The sequence below is a fragment of the Trachemys scripta genome, chromosome 4 (genome assembly GCF_013100865.1).
Source record: "Trachemys scripta elegans isolate TJP31775 chromosome 4, CAS_Tse_1.0, whole genome shotgun sequence".
Lineage (NCBI taxonomy): Eukaryota > Metazoa > Chordata > Testudines > Emydidae > Trachemys > Trachemys scripta.
Window position 1 is genome coordinate 43,531,134 of NC_048301.1, and position 15,575 is coordinate 43,546,708.

At 37.1% G+C, this 15,575-nt stretch overlaps 1 protein-coding gene across 2 annotated transcripts in view; it reads left to right on the forward strand.

Moving 5' to 3' along the window:
- The window catches only part of SEC23A (Sec23 homolog A, COPII coat complex component), a 45,287-nt gene that overhangs the window by 18,833 nt on the left and 10,879 nt on the right, over nucleotides 1-15,575 (forward strand). For both annotated transcript variants that reach the window (XM_034768580.1, XM_034768581.1), the window contains exons 10-15: nucleotides 2,490-2,613; nucleotides 7,211-7,291; nucleotides 8,442-8,531; nucleotides 12,723-12,829; nucleotides 13,896-14,049; nucleotides 15,155-15,232. In XM_034768580.1, the coding sequence (XP_034624471.1) occupies nucleotides 2,490-2,613; nucleotides 7,211-7,291; nucleotides 8,442-8,531; nucleotides 12,723-12,829; nucleotides 13,896-14,049; nucleotides 15,155-15,232 (634 nt within the window). The remainder of the gene's footprint in view (nucleotides 1-2,489; nucleotides 2,614-7,210; nucleotides 7,292-8,441; nucleotides 8,532-12,722; nucleotides 12,830-13,895; nucleotides 14,050-15,154; nucleotides 15,233-15,575) is intronic.

The following is a 15,575-nucleotide window of genomic DNA, read 5'->3' on the forward strand; positions in this document are numbered from 1 at the left end:
TGAGGGTGTTTATTCTCATTACTTTTAACATTAAATATTTGGGGCATAAATAGTGTGAATGTCTTTTTAAAACATTTAGCCTGTGTACTGTTGCCAAATAATCTATTTTTCCTTTCCATATATGTATCTAGGGCTTCAGTAATGCTCAGGCACACAACTTTTTCACTGTGATCTTTTATTTCTTTTACATTTTTGTTCTTCCTTTTGTCCTTTGATTGAGGGGGAAACCTTACTTCTCTAGATGTCATTTTTTTGAGTATCTTGAATCTCTTCAAGATTTATAACTTGGTGCATGATGTACTGTGTATAGTGTGTTCTTGACCTCCCTGAAAACATTTCTCTTTACTATTGATGTTATTTTGGGTAATAAAACTAAGATTTTTCAGAACAATGTGTTAGATCTTGTATTGATTCTAGTCCAACTTCCTCTCATTCACTCTGCTGAAACTACTTTCATCGAGGATTCAAACAGCCCTCATCTTGGCCACATCTTCAGTTCTTTACTCCTTCCTTATCATCCTTGACCTCTCTACTGCCTTGCACTGTGGGTCATACCCTACTTGAGTGTCTTGCCTTCCTTCACCTTTCATATTACTGGCCTCTCCTGATTCTTCTCCTTCTCTGGCTGTTCTGAGTGGTTTGTGGAGGGAGCGTGGAGAAGGAGTGGGTTGTTGTCTTCCTTCTTTTCCCACTGCCCATGGGGATATCACAGAGATCTGTCCTGGGAGCCTTCATCTTCTTTCTTACCCTTTCTCTGAGCAGTCTAATTCACTCATGCAGATTTCAGCTACAGTCTCTATGTTGATGATTCTCAAATTCTTCACTCCTGACTTGTCTCCATTCAGTCATATCTCTGACGTCTTCCGGATGGCATCACCAGTAAAGCTTACCATGGTCAAAACAAATACTGATCTTTCCGGTGAAACTCTCTGCTCTCCCGCATTCTGTCTCTCTATTGACACCACCCTCATCCTTTCTGTCACTCAAGGCCATAGCATGGGGTTAATCTGTCTGAGCTGCCTCTCACATATCCAAATCCTGCCACTTCTTGCTGCACAACTTTTCTAAGATCCACCCTTTCAGTCCCAACAGCTAAAATTTCCTCAGGCTTTCATAATTTCCCATATTGATTACTGTAACCTCTTGCTTTGTGGCCTCCTGGACTCTCATGTTACCTACCTCTCTACAGTTAGTACAAATTTCTGTTGCTAAGATTATTTTCCATGCCTTAATGTGATCATGTCAACCCCTCTTAGAATCCCACTACTAGCTGTTGTTCCTCTGTCACATCAAGTTCCAGCTTCTTGTACTTGGAGTCAAGGTGCTATGTAATTCTGCCCCTTCCTATGTCTCTTTCTGCAATGCCCCATCCCAACAATACCAGCCTTGACATCCCGTTAGTCTACTTCTCTCACTGTCTGCTGCTATGCTGCCTGCTAGGCATAGGGATGTTCTTTCTGAGCTGGTCTCCATATTTAAATAACTCCTGAAGACTCACTTCTACTGTGATGACTACCAGAAACTAGTTAATTTATAAAGGGAAAGTTGGAGGGCAGAACTTAACACACAACTTGTTATCAAACGTATTATTAAAAACATGGATGCCTTATATTTGTACACTGTGAGCACTACTGGGGATAAACACTAATCGTGTTTTACGCTCATTCCTTAAATGCTAATCAGATGGATTTAAAAATACTTCACTGTTCAGTACGAGTAGTTGCACTGCAATCTGTAATCACAGTAATTTCATCTTCAGTGATCACTGCTGAGCTCACGGACAAAATGTGTTTTATGAGAATAGATTCAAGTTTGAAATGATTACTGATCTGACAGAGGCAAAATGATATGGGAAAGTATCAGAATATTAGGATGAGATAAGTTAATCAACGACTGCATCTCCGTAAGGCAGGGTTAAAAACTAGCTGTAATGATAAAATCCGGTGCAATGTTTTCTCCAGTTGAAGCTTTTGTTTTGTATTAAGGGCCTGATGACCTTGATGTGCTGATCTTGTAAGAAACCTGTTTACAAAGTTCCCCATTGTGTTTTATGATGAGATAATTGAAAGTAGCCCCTGTTAAGTGATTTTGAAAAAAATGTTTGAGTGTTTCAGAATGAACTGTTTTTACTTTAAACTCTGAGAGTACATCTACACTGCAGTTAGACACTCGCAACAGGCCCGTGGGCTCAGGCTGTGGGACTGTTTAATTGTAGTGTAGACTTCCCAGCTAGGGCTCGAGTCCAGGCTCTAGGACCCTCAGGGAAGTCTACAGTGCGATTAAACAGCTCCGCAACCCAAGCCCCGGGAGCCCGAGTCAGCTGGCACAGGCCAGCCACCAGTGTCTAATTTCAGTGTAGATATGTTCTTTGAGAGGTAAGTTAAGTATATCCTGTTTGCTAAATGAATGCATAATAAGTAGTCCAGATGCTTTCTAGTTGTGTTTCTGTGTGTTTTATCTTGGTATTTTTTTTTTGGTCTTTCATCCAGAGGCTACATGGTAATGGGAGACTCTTTCAATACATCCTTATTCAAACAAACCTTTCAGAGAGTATTTACCAAAGATATGCAAGGGCAATTTAAAATGGGATTTGGTGGCACTTTAGAAATAAAGGTAAGAGTCAAAACTTAATATGAATGTTAGAAATTCAGAAGTTCTGACAAATCAATTCTAGTGATGTATTTGCATTGCTTGTAGTAGCGGTTCAGTAACCTTTCATTTTAAACCTTTATTTTTAGGGATTTATTACTTTACCATAAAAATAAGGTCTTGAGGCAAGAGTGTTTGGGATCATATTTCTCTTATTTGGGCAAAACAATCCTTAATCCCACTTACATGCTAGTCAGCTGAGGCTATGCATATCCAGCACAACATGCCTCCTTGGCGGCTACAGTGTGTGAACAGGCATGATAGTTAGCTCTCCTAGCACATTTTGAGCATTAAGGAGAGATCCTTTTCTGTTGCTAGCACTGGGATGAGAGGCTTTCTATATTCTTTCTTCCCAACCTTCCTCCCACTATTGTACCTGTATAGTAGAGGCTAGGATCCAATGGAAAGTAGAGTCTGTATCCTAAATTCAGATATATACATGGATAAATGCCCTGAGAGATTTTGTTATATATCAGAGGAAACAAAATAATATACTAGGTACGCTAATGTGAGGAAGCATGAAGCATATTTTAACTAATGTGAAAACTAATGTGGTCTGCTGTAGTGGGAATTCAAAAGGCCAGATGATTCTTTGGTACCTTTCAGTGCTTGTTTGTCCCCTCCTGTATGTATGGCTCAGAAACCTGGGAGCAACTGTGACTAGGGAGAGTCCCTTGTAGCATGCCTTCAACAGAGGTGTCCTTCCAGGGCCCAGAGTTGGTGTGGAGGTGCAAGGGCCATCATTATGGATGCACGCTGGCCTCTCACAGATCCTTGAGGGTCAGTTGTGGGGTCCCAGGGCTTTTTCCATGGGGGGGAACCTGCCCCATCAGGAAAATGGTGGGGTTGTCATGGGTAGGGCCAATGAGAGGGGGGACCAGGAGGGCCATTTGGCCTGGGTCTCAAGCTCCAAGGGGCCTCAAATTTAGACACGTGTTAATTTTTTGGCATTTGATAAGTTTTGCAACTTGTTTTTATGTGCATCGCTATCAGACCAAAATGTGACACACACTCTCAGCTTAGATCTGCAAATTTAAGCAAATAAGAGAAGTGATTTGGTAAAAGACATACTTTTTTTGTTAACTGATATAGATTGTCATATCAAAGAGTTAAAAATGTTCATAAATATTAATAAAAATATAATACAATATAGGTATAATATATTATCAATAAATATTAATAAAATATATTATATTATCAATATAATAATATATCAGTTCTGATGGCACAATATTAGACCGTGATGAACGTGTCCCCTCAGATCAGCTGATTATATAAACAAACCATGAGTAGTGGCTGGTGCTGGATCAAGTGCGTGTTGAAAAGTAGACAATTGTTACACTTTAGTGTTTTTATAGTTTTATAGTTGACTAAGGCATGATTTATGTGTGAGAATTCCTCATTATTATCTTCATATGGTAGCTAAATGATGTGACTGGTTGGTTGGTTGAGCCCTAGCTTGGTAGCTCATCATTGGCTTTCGTAGTCTATAGGCCCAGATTCAAGAAGGAGATGTGCCAGCAGTAACAGATGCAGAAGAAGATCCTGTGTACGATCAAGAAACTCAACAGCAACAGGAAGATATAGATCTTACGCAGCAAGAGCAATTCATGAGTACTACAGGTTTGACTGTGACTGACATTGGAATTGATGACAAGAGCAATGCTGCCTAAATGCAATCTTTTCTTCAAATTAGTTGTTTTGAAATTCCAAGTAACATTCCACAAGATGATGATGATCATACTTTCCCTACTCGTCTGCTGACAAAAACTCTTCTAAATGGTGAGACGTGCACAAGAGACTTGTTATGCTGGAATACGGAAAAATAATCTCTGTATTGTGCACCCCGCTTCATTTTGAACAAAAGTGCTGCAAATGCATTAGTTCTCTCTGATCAATCAGGATGGAGCATCAACAGAGGTTGGAGGAAGTTGAAAGACTAAATACCATCACATGAGAATTCAACGTCACACAAAGAAAACTATGTTACATGGAAATCAGCCAGTCGGGCAGAATCAGCTGAAGGTTCAGTTGAGAATTTACTCTTGACTGAACTCTCTACAGAAACTAATAACTGGAAAGAACTTCTTGAGCGCATCCTGAATGTCATCCTTTATCTTTCTGAGTGGCGATTGGCTTTCTTTGGTTCCAGTATTGGTGATCATGCAAATGGAAACTTTCTAGGCATAGTTGAGCTCCTCAGCAAATATGACCCACTTTTATCAGAGTACGAAAAATGTGGTCGAGAATCGCAAGAGAGTCAAAAGCACATACAAGTCCATTATCTCTCCACACGCATACCAAACAAGTTTATTGAGCTATGTGGGTCATCCGTACGAACAACAATTCTTGATGAGATTCGAAATGCCAAATATTTTTAAATCGTTGATTCCACTGCAGATTATTCTCACAAGGAACAGACTACTATGGTTATTCAATATGTTAAGATTGTAGATAGCTCAACATTTTCAGTTGAAGAAAGGTTTATTTTGTTTGATAATTTCACAAGAAAAACTGGAAAAGAAATTGCTGCTCGAATACTAGCAATTCTAGAAGGTTTTAAGTTAGATTTTCAAGTCTGCATTGGTCAAGCCTGTGACAATGGATCTAATATGGCTGGGAAGTACAAATGTGTATAAACAGTTCTGCTTGAGCATAATTCAGACTATATTTTCTCCAGTTGTGGAAACCACACACTAAACCTTGTAGGTGTTGACTGTGCTGAATCATGCAAGGAGGCAATTACTTACTTTGGAACTGTTCAGCAAATGTACAATCTCTTCAGGAGCAGTCCACAAAGGTGGGAAATTCTGAAGCAATATCTTCCTGTTTCACTGCATGGGATGTCCAAAACTAGATGGTCTGCCCGGATTGACGGTTGTCAACCAGTTGCGCAGCATTTGAATTCAGGGAGAAAGGCTTTAAATGAGCTTGAATCTCTCAATCTCACTTCTCAGGCTCGAACTGAACTTCAGTCTATTCAGAAGCACATATCTAAATTTTAATCCATTCTGATGTCATCTTTGTGGATGAAACTACTTACAATGATCCACCAAACTAATCTGGTAATTGAAGCACGCAATGCTACACTTGATGTTGAGAGGGATAACATTGAAAGTCTTATCAATGACATTCAACAGATTTGTGAACAATGGGATGTGATCCTGACTGAGTCCAAATTAGTAGCACAGAATATTGGCATTTCATCTGAGTTCTCCACCAATCGCAATTTACCTACTGAATCCGATGTCGAGCAGCATTATAGGGTCAACATCTTCCTTGTCACCTTCGACTCTATTCAATCAGGTCTTACACGTTGATTTGAGTCACAGTGACCAATTTGTACCCTTTTTGGGTTTCTTTGGCAGTTCAACAGACTGAGTAATGAAGATCTACTTTTTGCAGCTGAACAATTTCAGCAACAGCACAACAAAGAAATCTCAAAAGATCTCATTGACGAGGCCATCTTCCTCAAACGAATATATTCCACGAACTTTAAATTGGATTGCAAGTCAAAGGAATTGCTTCAAGAAATACTTGAACTTGGACTCTCTGGGATGTTTCCTAATATCACAATTGCATTGCGTATTTTTGTCAGTTTGCCTGCATCAGTGGCTTCAGGTGAACACACCTTCAACATGTTGAAGCAGGTAAAGAACTATCACCGTTCAACTATGGGACAAGAGCGTTTGAATGGGCTCTATGCTTAATATCAACTGTGACATTGCACAAAAGCTAGATTTTTTCCTCAATAATTAGCACAGAAAAAGGCTAGAAAAGCATTTGTTAAATAAAAAAATATTCAAATTATGTCTCACTCTTTTTTTGATGCCTTATTTTGTTTTCATGTGTCGTCATTTTTTATTTTTATTATGGCTAGGGGCCTCAAAAGCTGGAAGTGGCCCGGGCCTCTCTGGACCTCTGAGAGGGCCTGCTCATGGATATTTCCTTTCCCAAAGCTCCCCTCAAGAGGATTTTATTACTGGAAGTAATGATCTGACCTTCTAGTTTTGTACGTACATAGCTATGAATTTGGCTGAAGAAACTGGCAAGGATAAATAGGGAAACCCAACTCTTTCAGGACACCAATACAGAATATTAATTTAATATGATATTTGTACAATCATATGGCCCATCCCACATCCCCTCATCTGAGCCTCATCTCATGAATATTTTAACGATTGTATCTTCAGTAGAAAATGCCTTTTGTTGTATGATGTAGACATCACTTATAATATGCTTTCTGGGGCACTCAGAGATCTAAGTAGTAGCAGGTGTTCTTTATATGCTATAATTCATAAACAATACAATTTCAGACTTAGAAAACTACACATGTAGCAGAGTTCACTCTTTAGACTTTAGACTTTGCAACAGCAGTTGGCTTTGTTTGCTGAAAGAATTATAAATATACTGAACATCCTATGTATTTATAACCTCTTATAAAGGTGTGGATGAAACACTGAATGCCTGGTTAAAAGAAAAATAAATGTTATTTTATCAGTGTTGAATGTATGAGTAAGCATAGCTCAATATGTGACCTGTTTTTCTTTTAAATATAAAGACCTCAAGAGAAATCAAGATTTCAGGAGCTATTGGACCCTGTGTCTCTCTTAATTCCAAAGGACCTTGTGTGTCAGAAAATGTAAGTTACTTTTGTTGTAAGTAGGTGCAATTTTGAATTGCTAGAAAATAAGACCTAGGTTTTCTGGATTTATAAAGGAATGTACTGGTACTTAATTGTTGGATCAAAACCCCTGAATAAATCATTATCAGCATTTTAAAATTTGTTCATGAATAGTTTTTCAGATATGCTCCTGACTCACGCCTCCAGGCTCTCAGTCATCAGAGGGCTATATACAGAGTCTGGTGAATTTAGGTGGTTAGGTTTTTTGAAATATATTGGATGTGTTTTTGGATGGACACCAACAATGAGGTGGTTAGGTTTTTTGAAATATATTGGATGTGTTTTTGGATGGACACCAACAATGAGGTGGTTTTTCACTGTGTTCTCTGCTCTCTTATAAGACCACAGTTCCATGAAGCCCTACATCCTGTGACCCATTTATGTTGTATAATGATGTTGCATCAATATGTGATATTCTATCAATATGATATAATATAAAATCACAAAAAAACATGCACAGCTCAACTACAAATATAGCAAAAATAAGTATTAAACCAGTGACGGGGAATTCAACGTTTAGAAAGTTTGATAAGTATCCAGTATGTAGGAGTTTATTTGACCCAGTGGTAGCGTCTCTCTAGCCCCAAGAACCTCCCTTGCACAATCACCATCTCTCTCTTAAGCCAACCTTGTGCCCATACAGTTATACCTCTGGCCTCTTTCTTAGAGGAAGTTTAGTAGCCTGTTACCTCCATCTGACTTTCCTGCTGCCACCTTTGTGATGGAGGGATACCATCTTCTCTTCCCCTTTCCATTCCCTTCCTGTGATGTCTATCCTTCCATACTCTCTCTCTGCCATCTTGGGAGTGTCCCTTATTGCCTTCCCTATGGAGTTGTTTTGATTTCTTCTGCCCCCAACTGGTGCCTGTTCTTCTGCTCTTTCTGAGGGAACTGGCCTGCAGCTGCTGCTCATGTTGGCAGCCTCTCTGCCTCTAGAAGCCAGCAGAGGGAGCCTTGAGGATCCATAACAGAGAGGAAATAGTGGAAACAGTGGCCTGTAGTGATCAGAGGCAAGAAGTGCAGCATTTTTAATAGCTCTATAAGTATATTAGTGAACAACAACAAGATATTCCTGTTTTAAAAATTATTCTATATAATGTATTTACAGGAGATAGGAACAGGAGGTACGTGTCAATGGAAGATCTGTGGCCTTAATCCCAATACAACACTTGCGCTGTATTTTGAGGTGGTCAATCAGGTAAGAGAAGTTTCACTCCACTTGTATTAAACTCAAAACACAGTAGTTTTATTTTTATGTAAATCTTGAATACTGTATTTTATTTTTACTACTCCCTCAACCATTCCCACACAGTCTGTTATCATCCTCAGTCAAGTTTTTAAATTGGTTGGTATCCACCCAATGTGATGAGTTGACTTTGTTTATAAATGTTACATTACATACACCAGCAGCGATCTATTTATTGAATGACAGATATCAGAAGATAGAAAAACAAATAAGTGTTTATTAGCTGTAAAATGTTTACTTTTTAATATATATATATAAAACCTAGATAATTGTAAATGCTGCCATTTAAGCTTCAATAAACAGATAATCTGGTGATGAGAGAAGAATTGGTATATTGTAGTTGGAGGAAAAATTGGATTGTACATTGCTTCTAACCACATATATGAATATGCAGCTTTACATTGTTGTGCATTTTTCTTCAAATTAGTAAAAAAAACCAAACCAAAGCAAAAATAAAAAAACAAAACACCAAAACCAACCAAATAAATCTCTGATCTTTATAAATATTTTAGCAAGTTTTCAGACTATTGTAAACATTCTTTAATATGCATTGTTGGATTGAATTCAGCAGTTCCAGGTTTTGATTTTCCAGTACATGTGTGAACAGAAACCAGAGTAGTACTTCCTGGAATAAACTGCTGATATTTTAGGTTTAAGTCTCTCTCTTTAGGTGAAGGCAAAGGGCTCGGTTCCAGATGAATAAAGACTTATTTCAATTTGCAGATAAATCTATTCTGTACCTCCTGAGAAGAGAGAGAAAAATAATTCCTTATTTCTTTTAATAGGCAAAAATACAATGTTCTCTTTAAAATCCTTAGTAATATTGACTCAAAATACCCATATGTAACAAACAGCAGTTGTAATAGCTCTGCATTACCAAATAGATGTTGAGAGTTTGGAAAATAATGTAGTTCTTTAGTAGTAACTGAATGTATTTTTCTATAGTGTATTTCTGTTTTAAAATATGGATTGTTTTGGTTGTCAAATTGAATGTTATAGATCTGACCTTAAAATGTAGGCACCTCCAATTGTGCACATCCATTTGTACGTGCCTAACATAAACAAATACTTGATGTATGCATATAAATCAGGGATTTATGTACATACTTGGCCAATTACTTGCTATCTGCATGAGCAAACATCTGATTTACATGTGTAAATTAGATGTACACAAATGGCTGCCCCCACATAACTTTGAAAATGTGGTCCTTTGTATGAAATTCTACTATCAAACTGCTGGTTATTCTTTCAGTCTAGATAGGGGTTTTGAAAATCTACATTTGTTATTCCTGAAGCATACTTAAATTGCTAATTATTGGAAGGGTTATGGATTAATTGGAAATGCTCGACACTTGAAGAAAACATAAGTTTTATTCCGTTCATCTCTGAAGAGGGAGAAGGCTGTTTCTTCAAGCCATTGTGGCAAAGATTTCAAACATGACAATCTGTATCTTGCACCCAGATATAGTAGGAGAGAACAGAGATGCAAAATAAGTTCTGAGCAAGACTTGTAGCAATCCTCATTTTTAAAGCTAAGATTAATTCAAATGAGAAGGTATGAAAATCTTTTAGATTCAGTAAGTGGTTATAAGCATTGGAAGAATAGATATGACAGTCAGCTTTTGTGAAATAAAAATTGAAAAGCGACCGGCTCAGTGATTGATGATTTACATTTACTTTAAATTTACTTATTAAAGTTCCTGTGGAGCTAAATTTTTTTTACACTCTTGCAAAAAGTGCCAAAGTCCTGCATAATTATTAGAATAACTACATTCTACCCACTTACTCTCCCTGCATTTGCAATTGGATACATTATTCTTCCCTTCTTGTCTGAAACTGTTGTGTAATATTGCTTTTCCTATTGAACAGCTTCATCATTATACCTCATTTTTTGCTGCATTTCAGTGGTAGGTGAAATGATTCATGTATAGTTGGTAAAGCACTCTGGGTATCCTTCAACATGAAAGGTGTCACATAAATATAATGTTAAGCCTCTGTTTTTAAAATTAGGATGATATCAGCCTTCATTAAGGTGAATTAGATATAATTTGCCTTCCTCTTTGTGAATTTTCACTAGACAGCCACCCCCAAGAAATTTATAGTATGTTAGAGGTGTATCGTATGCTTCATTTACATTTAACAAGGTAGTCTTCTTTTTATGGTTTACTTCTATTTCTGTTAGGTTTGTACTGCAGTTCATTTGAGAAATCCTAGTTTGTAGAAAAAGGCAAACTGCTATTTTTTCCCTTCAGTTGCGGAGTATGATGTTTTCAGTGTATTTCCCCCATTTCATATTGTTTAAGCTGTATAAATTAATATCTGGTATGCTGTGTTCTTTTGTACAGTTGAGTTGAAACATAGATTTAACCCAGATGTTTGCAGCACTGATCGTACTGCATTCCTTTTCTACTGAAATATGATTGTCACAAAAAGTTTCATAGAAACAATAGGGAGTTTAGCATACCAGAAGATACTGTGATATGGGGAAAAGTGAACATATAATCAACATTAGCCAGTGATCATTCTGTACGTGCGTGTATATAATCTTTTGTAAATCATATCTATTGTTTTGCGATTTAACAATTGCTAACATAGTTTTAAAAGTCAACCTTACACAGAAGAGTGTGTAAAATGATGATTTAATAAACTAACACTTCTCAGCATCCACTTAATGTCAGGCATATTTGAAAACTAAAGTGATGGATACTTCTTTCAAAGGTATAAGAGTCACACTTAACCAGTTATATGCAGCGTTGTTGTTGCTGTATTGATTCCCAGGATATTAGAGAGACAAGGTGGGAGAGGTAATATCTTTTATTGGATCAATTTCTGTTGGTGGAGAGAGACAAGCTTTCGAGCTTACAGAAATCTGTATATCACTCAGTTATATACTGTACTGTGACTCTACTAATCTGGGCTTTGAATTTTCAGTTTGCATCAGAATTCCAGTTTCTATGACACTGTGCTGTAAATTATTGTTCAGCATTTTCACTACTTCTGGTTTAAGGGACAATGACAAATAATTGTACATTGTTTGTTGTTTTATTATCAGTTGTTTTTAATCTTTAAAAATAGAATTGCTTTAACTCTTTTAAAGCAATAAACCCTTAACATAGAGAATACAGTACCATTAAGGAATTACTCGTATCAGACATTGATTCACCATATTGTGCTTTACAATGGTAACATTTACAAACAACACTAAAGTTACTTCCTTATATCTTTCAGGAATGCAAATATTTGGGTAGTTTAACTAGTTTCAAAATAATATTGAACGTATATATTTTACAATAGTTTCCTCTTAGGATATTATGGAGGAAGTCTTTAGTATTGCCAACTCCAAATGTTAAAAAACAAAATTATGAGCCATATCCCCAAAAATCATGAGAGTAGCTAAAAATTATGAATTAAAAATGTTTTGGGTTCTTTGAGTATGCCATTTGGTTTTTGAGCCTTTACCGCGCAATTGGGTCACATTTTTTAAGCATTTCACAGTACACATGAGGTTTAGAACCTTTTTTTTCTAATGATAGCTGAGACTTTCATGTAATCACACAAACCTGGAACCTGTGACTTTAAGTAAAACCACCCAATATTGTGACACTTGCAATAAAATCATGAGTTGACAATACATCCTCTTTCCAGATCTTTTCCCCAGCTCGCACCTAACTTAGGTGAAGTGAACTAATCCTATCACTACACACCAAAAGCTATCAAGTATACAAAAAGGAAAAAAAGCATATTGCTTTTCTAACGCCTTTCCATTATAGTAATCTTGGGTGTTATTGGTAGGTTAAAAAACAATTATACCGAAATTGGATTTTTCAAATCAACAGTGTCTCTTTAAAACCTTGCAGCTGGCATGATGATTTTTTGTAATGTAGGACTTTCTCCATTAGATGACTGTAATTTTAAAGTTAGACAAATTTTGGACTTAAATCTATAGCTCAAGATTGACAGAGAGTTTACTGGCTTACATTTTTTATCCACTAGACATTTACTGAGCATATTACATTTATTAAAGTAGCTTCTTTCATATAATTTCTAATTTCAGAATGGATTTTGGCAGTGATAGGAATCCTAATATGATGATTATACTACAGAATCTTAGTGAGATTTTGTTAATTTTTTTTTTAAACACAGCACAATGCTCCAATTCCTCAAGGTGGACGTGGTGCAATCCAGTTTGTGACTCAGTACCAGCATTCAAGTGGACAGAGACGTATCAGAGTAACCACAGTTGCCAGAAAGTAAGCTTTAATTGTGATGAATTCATTTAGCAATGGTGTGATACACATCTGTTGCATTTCAAATAGAATTATTCAGTTATTTAACCAATTGAGTGCTTTTGGATGTACCGTGCACATTGCAATGATGGGACTGTGCCTCTGACACTATGTATGAAGAGCTATAGGGCATCCGATTTCCAAGAAGTTGCAGGGCTGAATGGAAATGACCCAAATCCTTGTAGATGAAGCAAGAATCTCTGGGTGAAATTCTATGGCCTGTGTTTTGCAGGTGGTCAGACTAGATGATCATAATGGTCCCTTCTGATCTAAAAATATATGAATGTTAGATCTATCAGAAGGTCGTTATATACAATTGCTCCTCCACCACCAAAACCCTCACCTGCAGTTTCATAGGTTCAATTAGCGTCGCAATTAGTTTGCTTAGAAAATGGAGGTTAGACATTAAGAAGGCAGTTTGCAACACTGAGTGGTGTTTTCTTTAGTATTGGGCAGATTATTGCATGCTTAATTTGGTGGTAGATTCCCCTTATCAAAGGAGGTGTTGGCAGTCACTGTTAGCATGAGTCCCAGATTGACTTACACTTATTATATTTAATTAACGTCTTCTCAGTACTCAGTAGAACAGACATTGTATGCATACAGTACTCACAATCTGCAAGGGCCCAAAATTAGGGCACAGAATGACACAAAGACCCAGAATGAGGGGCACAAGGAAATTTATTATTTTAGGAATCAGAATGTGTGATTAATTTTCAATTTAACATTTTCTATAACCTTCCTTTCATAATTCAGCATTTTTGATGTAAATGCCTTATAATAATAGTGACATTACATTATGTTTTTGTGGGTGGAGCTGCATTTTGATTCAAAATTAGGAGAATTCTGAAAAGAGAAGGGGCAATTGGGAAGTAAAGAGTCCACCCGAACTAAGATCTTGGAATTCCAACATGGGCTTGTCTGTTCTGAAATTGCTACAGCTAGGCTATCTGCCTTAATTTTAATAGAATATCCTGAGTCTGGATGTTTTTCCTTTAGATATGGTAAAATGATTGTTTTTCTTTTACAGCTGGGCAGATGCTCAGACACAGATCCAAAACATCGCTGCTTCTTTTGACCAAGAGGCAGCTGCCATTCTTATGGCCAGATTGGCAGTTTATAGGGCAGAGACAGAAGAAGGACCTGATGTACTTAGGTGGCTGGACAGACAGCTGATACGACTGGTAAGAAGACCATGCTAAAAGTGTGAAATCAGCTTTTTCTCTCCAAGTTTACATTGTTAAGTAATTCATACGTCCAGTGGCAATCTGTAAATACTATATACAGAGAGACTGAATACTTCACCACCACCACCACCACCAAGAATGCATCGCTAACGAAGATTTCCTATTTAAATAATTAAAGTAGTTATGATTTTAGTTAGTATCGTATCGTTAGATTTTTAGATAGTATGTGTTCAACTCTCAGCACAGAGTCACTGCTCTGAAGCAGCCAAGTATCAAGAAGTTTAAAATAAGATTAAAGATTTAGCTCTGGGGAGTAGAAATGTCAAGCTGGGTCGGGGTGGAGAGAAAGAAGAAAAGTATGCATTTCAGCCTAATTTTGCAACCAAGAAAGCTGAAGTGTAGCTTACCACAGTTAGGATGGACACATAAGACATGAAAAGAAATTGATTACACTTGGGGAGTATATTTTGAGAAGTGTATATGCTTAAATACATTCTGAATCTTCAGTGGCTGAAACTCCCCCTCTTTCGCCTCCCTCTTCCCAATTGGTTTCTTATGGATTGTCTAAATGCCTGTATACTAGTTAAACTACATCTAGATAGTTGCAAAAAGCTATTTCTAGCTTCACTTAACTCCTTATGCAAGCACCAAATAAATGCATCCTTAGAGAAGTCCTTTGCCAAAGTTAAAATTTGTGGTAATTTTCTAAGCTGTCTGTTAGTAATGTCAGTCTTACTGTACTGTGACTGGAGGTGGGTGAAATTTTTTCAGCTAGTACTTTATTCAGTGTTTTATTAAGTTTGCCTCCCACATGTAGGTTATAATTATTTACAACTGTCGTAATGATTTTTTTCTGGGAACGTTTAATTTTGTAATTCCTCTTTGGGGATTTAAAAAAACAACTCCACAACCCAATATGGAAGGAAATTATTACTTGCCAAGAAGAGCATTTGTATCATGTTTCATCCTGGACCACGTTTGTACAGTAAAGGAAACTTGGGGAAGGAAAAAATATTGATTATAAAATGAAATATTTGAAAATAGAATAGTGGCATAAACAAAGCTGCCATACTAATTTAGTTTCATTTTTCTTTTCCTTCAGTGTCAGAAATTTGGAGAATATCACAAAGATGATCCAAGCTCCTTCAGATTTTCAGAAACCTTCTCACTTTATCCACAGGTGAGTAGAAAGAAGGTGTTAAAGGTAAAGAGTAAATAATTAGGGGAAAAGCATGGATTTAGGAGGCAGTGGAGGGGATAGGACATTGGATTGGGACTGAATCAGAAGACCTGGGTTCTCTTCCCAGCTCAGCCACTAACTTGCTGTGTGACCTTGGGCAAGTCAGTTCACCTTTCTATGCCTCTCTTTCCCTTCCCACTCTCTTTCTTCTTGTCTGTTTAGGGCTCCTCTGGGCAGGGACTGTTTCTTACAATGTGTTTATACAGTGCCTAGCATAATGGAGGACTGTTCTTAGATGAGGCCTCTATGTACTATTGTAATACAAATAATAATATTAAATAGA